This window comes from Macrobrachium nipponense, chromosome 44 (genome assembly GCF_015104395.2).
Source record: "Macrobrachium nipponense isolate FS-2020 chromosome 44, ASM1510439v2, whole genome shotgun sequence".
Taxonomy (NCBI): domain Eukaryota; kingdom Metazoa; phylum Arthropoda; class Malacostraca; order Decapoda; family Palaemonidae; genus Macrobrachium; species Macrobrachium nipponense.
The window spans coordinates 44,336,292-44,341,796 of NC_087221.1; the positions used below are offsets into that span (position 1 = coordinate 44,336,292).

Sequence of the window (5,505 nt, forward strand, 5' to 3'; positions counted from 1 at the left end):
TATATTATATATATAATATAGATAGATAGATAGATAGATAGATAACAGGTATATCACAAAATTGAAAAATAAAAAGACAAATAGCTCAAAATTTGATTAAATCTAAAATGGTTAGATAGTACGTAATAGATTTTAGCTAAAAAAGTAGCATATTCATTCCAAATTAAAATGTTTGAATTAATCAGAAAAATAATTTCAAATGATGATATTCCTTATTCTTCCTGAGAACCGTGTAGATGAACTACTTCATGCATTCCCACTTTGATATATTCCCGTTTTAATATATATTCTTTATTAACCAATTTTTAGTAAAAAAATTCAACCAGTAAAAATGTCGAGAGTGAAATCACGGCAACGACGAGACCAAGAAAAGAGAAAATGGGGAGAGAAAATAATTGGAAATAAAACAGAACATTTTTGAAAGTACGGGTGAGTCGTAAATTAACTTATGAAAGAAAGGGAAGCTCTCTTTAAACATAAAAAAAGGCCGAAATTAAATGTCACCCAAGATGATGCAGGGCTCTGGAGTTTCATATTTAGATTTAATTTATATTATTATATATATTTTCATTTTATTATTTCATATTTTCTTATATTCTTACAGAAAAAAAACTAAAAACATCGAGAACCACTACTAAAACTCAAAAGAATCGCCGATGATGTTCCTCTCCACCCTGGAATGGAGCGAGTCACTCGGCAATTCAGCCCCTTATAGCATTTTGCAGATCGAGACGCCGTAACGAAGAGAGAAAAAGAGACACAAACAGAAACACCAATTCCTGGGGCGCCTTTGACGTCCAAGAACCTTTAACGTGACCTGAGGGCATCTTCCCTTTTTTTGCCAACCGAAAAGGCAACCAACAGGAAAAAAGAGAAAGAGGTGCGGAGGGAAACAGTACTCAGAGAAAGAGAGAGAGAGAGAGGGGCGTGGCTCCGAGAGAGCGCGCAAGAGAGTCCAGAGGTATATAAAGAGACGGCTTCCAGTTCCAGGGCATCATCTTCATATCTCCTTCTCAGCCATGAAGCTCCTGGTGAGTCCACTAGAGCGGCGGCCAAGTGGGTCGGGTCACGCCTCGATCCACGAATCCCTTCCCGGTTTTCGGGGGTTCTTCGACTATTCCACGACTCTCCCACTTGCAATGTTTTGTTTTGGTTTGAAATCGTCTTCCTTTAAACTCGCTCATCTGTTTACCTTGAGCTTTTTAAAAACCCCAATCCCTCCTAACTTCAACTTTATTTCGCTGCAAAGTCCAGATTCTAAACCGACAAATCTTCTTAAATACCAGGACTTAAGTGGAAAACTCGTTGCCTTGATTAATTCATCTGTCCCATACCCTTGAACCTTCTTGGATATTCAAACTTCTCTATCATCCTCAATTCACCATCAATTCTAAACACAGCAATTATCAACTTACTCACTTTCTGTTCTAAGTCTTGACAAACTTGTCAAATCTGTCGAATTTTTAGTTGTCTATCTTCAATACTCTGTTCTTCGACGGCCTTTCAATCCTAGATTTCCCTTCATTTTAATTTGCAATTTAAAAATGAGATTAAAAGTGAAGACATATACAAATCATTCAGTTACATATCATCCCGATTGCCTTCAAGTCTGACTCAGTCATCATACATACAAGAGATGAGTTATTGCATTGCACTTAATCCTGAAATGACGAATCAAAACAGTTATTTAATACTAAATGTACATTCAAAGGTTTGAGATATTTATTCATCAGAGAAAAAGTAAAAATACTTGTAGCATATAATCTGCTAAAATACATAAACACATTTCTTGGCAATATTTGTTTCACGGTATTCTTACCTATATAAATACATATAACACAACGACACAAAACACACACACACACACACACACGCACACACCCACATGTATACAAACACACACACACACACACACATATATATATATATATATATATATATATATATATATATATATATATATATATATATATCATGTGTGTGTATTTGCCCTGCATACCTACACTCTGTAATTTACTTTGTATTTCTCATTATTGTCTCATTTTAAACATTTATCTTTTAACCTATTTATAAGAAACTCATTTATGTACAACTCTGATTATGTTCAAAAGTTAACTTTAAATTTAATTCTTTATTCATATTAAGTTTTCTTTTATTGCTGAATTTTTTCCCAGGTTATTAACAGAAAATTGCTGCATAAACAGAGAAAAATCGTAATGAAAATACAGTTATTCGTTGCGAGAGCAAAACAAGAGTTTCTTTAATATTTGCTAAGTCTATATCCACTTGAAAGTACCTAATTCAAAATGATGATAAAAGAAGTTAAATATTTATATGTTCTAATATTACTGTTTGTGTGAAAACGTAAAGATTAGATCAATATTCTGAATTGAAGATGCAGCATCAGTAACACTGGATCATATATAGTACAACATAAGTCAGGGTTTAATTAAACAATATTTAAGCTGCTCTTGAAACAAGAGCCGGTGCGCGCATAAGCCGAGCTTAAGCTTAGCTAGCTGACTATCTTGAGCAAAGTTTGACATCACTGCATTGTTTATATTTGTATTTTTATTGTGAAAACGTCATTTTACTCACTACTTTCCTCTTACCTTCCAGGTTTTCATCTGCGTTCTAGCAGCCACTCGGGCAGCTAAGTTAGAGGGACATTCCTCACATGGGCACAACGACGGCTCAACAGGGGTGTCCCTGCCTATATTGGCCGATGTAGACGTGAGGTCATCCCCAGGTCAACTCTACTCAACCCCATCCAATCAGGGATTCTCTGGCGGCTCCAACTCTATTGTCCAGTCAGCTAACGCTTTCTCTGGACAGTCATTCCCCACTCCTCATGCCCACGAAGTCCCTGCACCATCACACCAGACCTTCCCTGAAGCCCCCTCTCAGTCCTATTCTCAGCCATCCAATCAGTTAGGATCTGGACTGTCAGGACCGGGTTCCCAGATTGTCCCAGCTGCTCCTTCAAGATCCTTCTCCCTCACCGGATCAGGTGGCCAAGCATTCCCTGAGCCTTCAGTTCACGCTCACTCAGTGTCCGGATCTGCTGGTCAGTCCTTCACTGGTCTTTCAGGCTCCTCTTTCCAGGCTCAGCCTGCACAGCCCTCCCAGACATACTCTGAGCCTTCGGTCCATTCTGGCTCTGCTCATGCTGCTGGCCAGTCCTTCAATCAGTTCTCTGGTTCTTCCTCATTACACTCTCACTCTGCACCTTCTGGATCAGCTGGTCAGTTCCTCGGTGGATCAGGAGGTTCCTCATTACACTCTCACTCTGCACCTTCTGGATCAGCTGGTCAGTTCCTCGGTGGATCAGGAGGTTCCTCATTGCACTCTCACTCTGCACCTTCTGGATCAGTGGTCAGTTCCCGGTTGGTCAAGGAGGTTCCTATTACACTCACTCTGACCTTCCTGGATCAGCCTGGTAAGTTACTCGGTGGATCAGGAAGGTTTCCTCATTACACTCTCACTCTGGCACCTTCTGGATCAGGCTGGTCCCAGGTTCCTCGTGGAATTTCAGGAGGTTCAACTCATTGCACTCTCACTCTGCACCTTTCTGGACCAGCTGGTCAGTTCCTCGGTGGTGATCAGGAGGTTCCTCATTACACTCTCACTCTGCACCTTCTGGATCAGCTGGTCAGTTCCTCGGTGGATCAGGAGGTTCCTCATTACACTCTCACTCTGCACCTTCTGGATCAGCTGGTCAGTTCCTCGGTGGATCAGGAGGGTCCTCCTTTTCTAACCAAGCTTTGCAGCCAGCTCAGCCTTCTCAGACATACTCTGAACCTTCAGTTCATTCAGCGTCTGGCTCAGCTCTCCAGTCTTTCAGCCAGTCCTCTGGTTCTTCTTTACACGCGCACTCTACACAGTCACTCGCCGGACCTTCTGCTCAGGGATTCAGTGCATCAGCAGGTGCTTCCTCTCAGGCAATCAATCCAGAATTTGTAAGATCAAGCGTGTCGTCATCCAGTGGATTTGGAGGTGTTGCGACACTCTCATTCTGAAGCTTCTCATCAGACATCCTTTGGAGTGAATGAGGGTTCCTTCTCTGGAGTATCATCACAAGGACCTCAGGTTTCATCTGGCTATGGAGCTCCTGGCGCTGGTAATTGCAGGGAAGGAGAGGTTTCCCATTTCGATGGCAGCTGCGTTGTCCCAGAGGTTTCACGACATGTGTTTGTTTACCAAGCACCAGAGAGAGAAGGCCGTACCTATGGCCCACCTCCAAAGATCCCCCTGCCCAAGGAGGAGCACAACATTGTATTCATCCGCACCCCAGAGGGAGGACCAGCACAAGACCCCATTGTCATCCCCCCACCCCAGAAGAAACACATCATCTACGTCCTGAACAAGGATGCTGGCCAACAACAACAGAAGATCATTGAAATCACAACGCCCAAACCTAAGAGCCCAGAGGTCTACTTCGTGAACTATGCTGAAGGCGAAAACCCTACTTTGCCCGGTGGCATCGACTTCGAAACAGCTCTGAATTCTGCTGTTCATGCTGATGGACAGGTGATTGGCGGTGGAAGCTCAGCTGGGCCTATTGGCACTTCGATCAGAAATCTTCCTGCCAGCCACGACTCCGCTGGCCATCAAGGAACCAGCTTTGGTGGAGAAGGCTTCGTCAGTGGCAGTGCTGACGCTGCAGGCTCCTTCGGCCCAAGTGCTGCTTCAGGATCCTTTGGTTCAGGTGCTACTGCAGGATCCTTTGGCTCAAGTGGTGCTACAGGATCCTTTGGATCAGGCGCTACTGCAGGATCCTTTGGTTCAGGTGGTGCCGCAGGATCCTTTGGATCAGGTTCTTCTGCAGGATCCTTTGGCTCAGCTGGCGTTACAGGATCCTTTGGTTCAGGTGCTGCTACAGGATCCTTTGGCTCAAGTGGTGCTATTGGATCCTTTGATTCAGGTGTGGCTACAGGATCCTTTGGTTCAGGTGCAGCTACAGGATCCTTTGGTTCAGGTGCTGCTACAGGATCCTTTGGTTCAGGTGCTGCTACAGGATCCTTTGGTTCAGGTGCAGCTACAGGATCCTTTGCTTCAGGTGCTACTGCAGGTTCCTTTGGCTCAAGTGCTGGTGTGGACTTTGCCGCAAACGTCAACAGCTTCAGAGGAGGAAGTTCGTCCTCGGGGGGACTTCAGCTCAGGGTGGACGACAGTCACGAGGCCTTTGACGATGATTCTGTAGTCCTCCGTAGCAATGCCAACAGCAGAACTAATCTCCAGATTACACCAGCTGCTGGTGTGCCACTGCCCTCAGCCCAGTATGGCGCACCCTAAACTGAGCAATTGACCTTTGCAATGTACAAGGACCTTATAATACTCAACTGGACACATGCGTTTACTCATAAGCTCACTACTGAATAAGTACACTTCGACATACGAACATGTTTGACTCTAGTTCATAAGTTCTCTAGTCAGTAAGAAACATTTTATTTTGTTAGATATCTCTATTTCTATCACAAATAAAGGATTTATTCTGATACTTTA

General features: G+C 43.2%; 1 protein-coding gene across 1 annotated transcript; it reads left to right on the plus strand.

Moving 5' to 3' along the window:
- Positions 1-932: 932 nt before the first annotated feature.
- Positions 933-5,498, plus strand: LOC135203974 (uncharacterized). The gene is made up of 3 exons (XM_064233900.1): positions 933-1,031; positions 2,620-3,835; positions 3,965-5,498. The coding sequence occupies exons 1-3, from the start codon at positions 1,020-1,022 to the stop codon at positions 5,293-5,295; spliced, it is 2,559 nt and encodes an 852-aa protein (XP_064089970.1). The 5' UTR covers positions 933-1,019; the 3' UTR covers positions 5,296-5,498.
- The last annotated feature ends 7 nt before the right edge of the window (positions 5,499-5,505 follow it).

Excerpts from the sequence above, each read along its gene's own strand:
- LOC135203974 (XM_064233900.1), top strand. Across the intron at positions 3,836-3,964 it reads GCGTCTGGCTCAGCTCTCCA|ATCAAGCGTGTCGTCATCCA; the intron begins GTCTTTCAGCCA and ends AGAATTTGTAAG.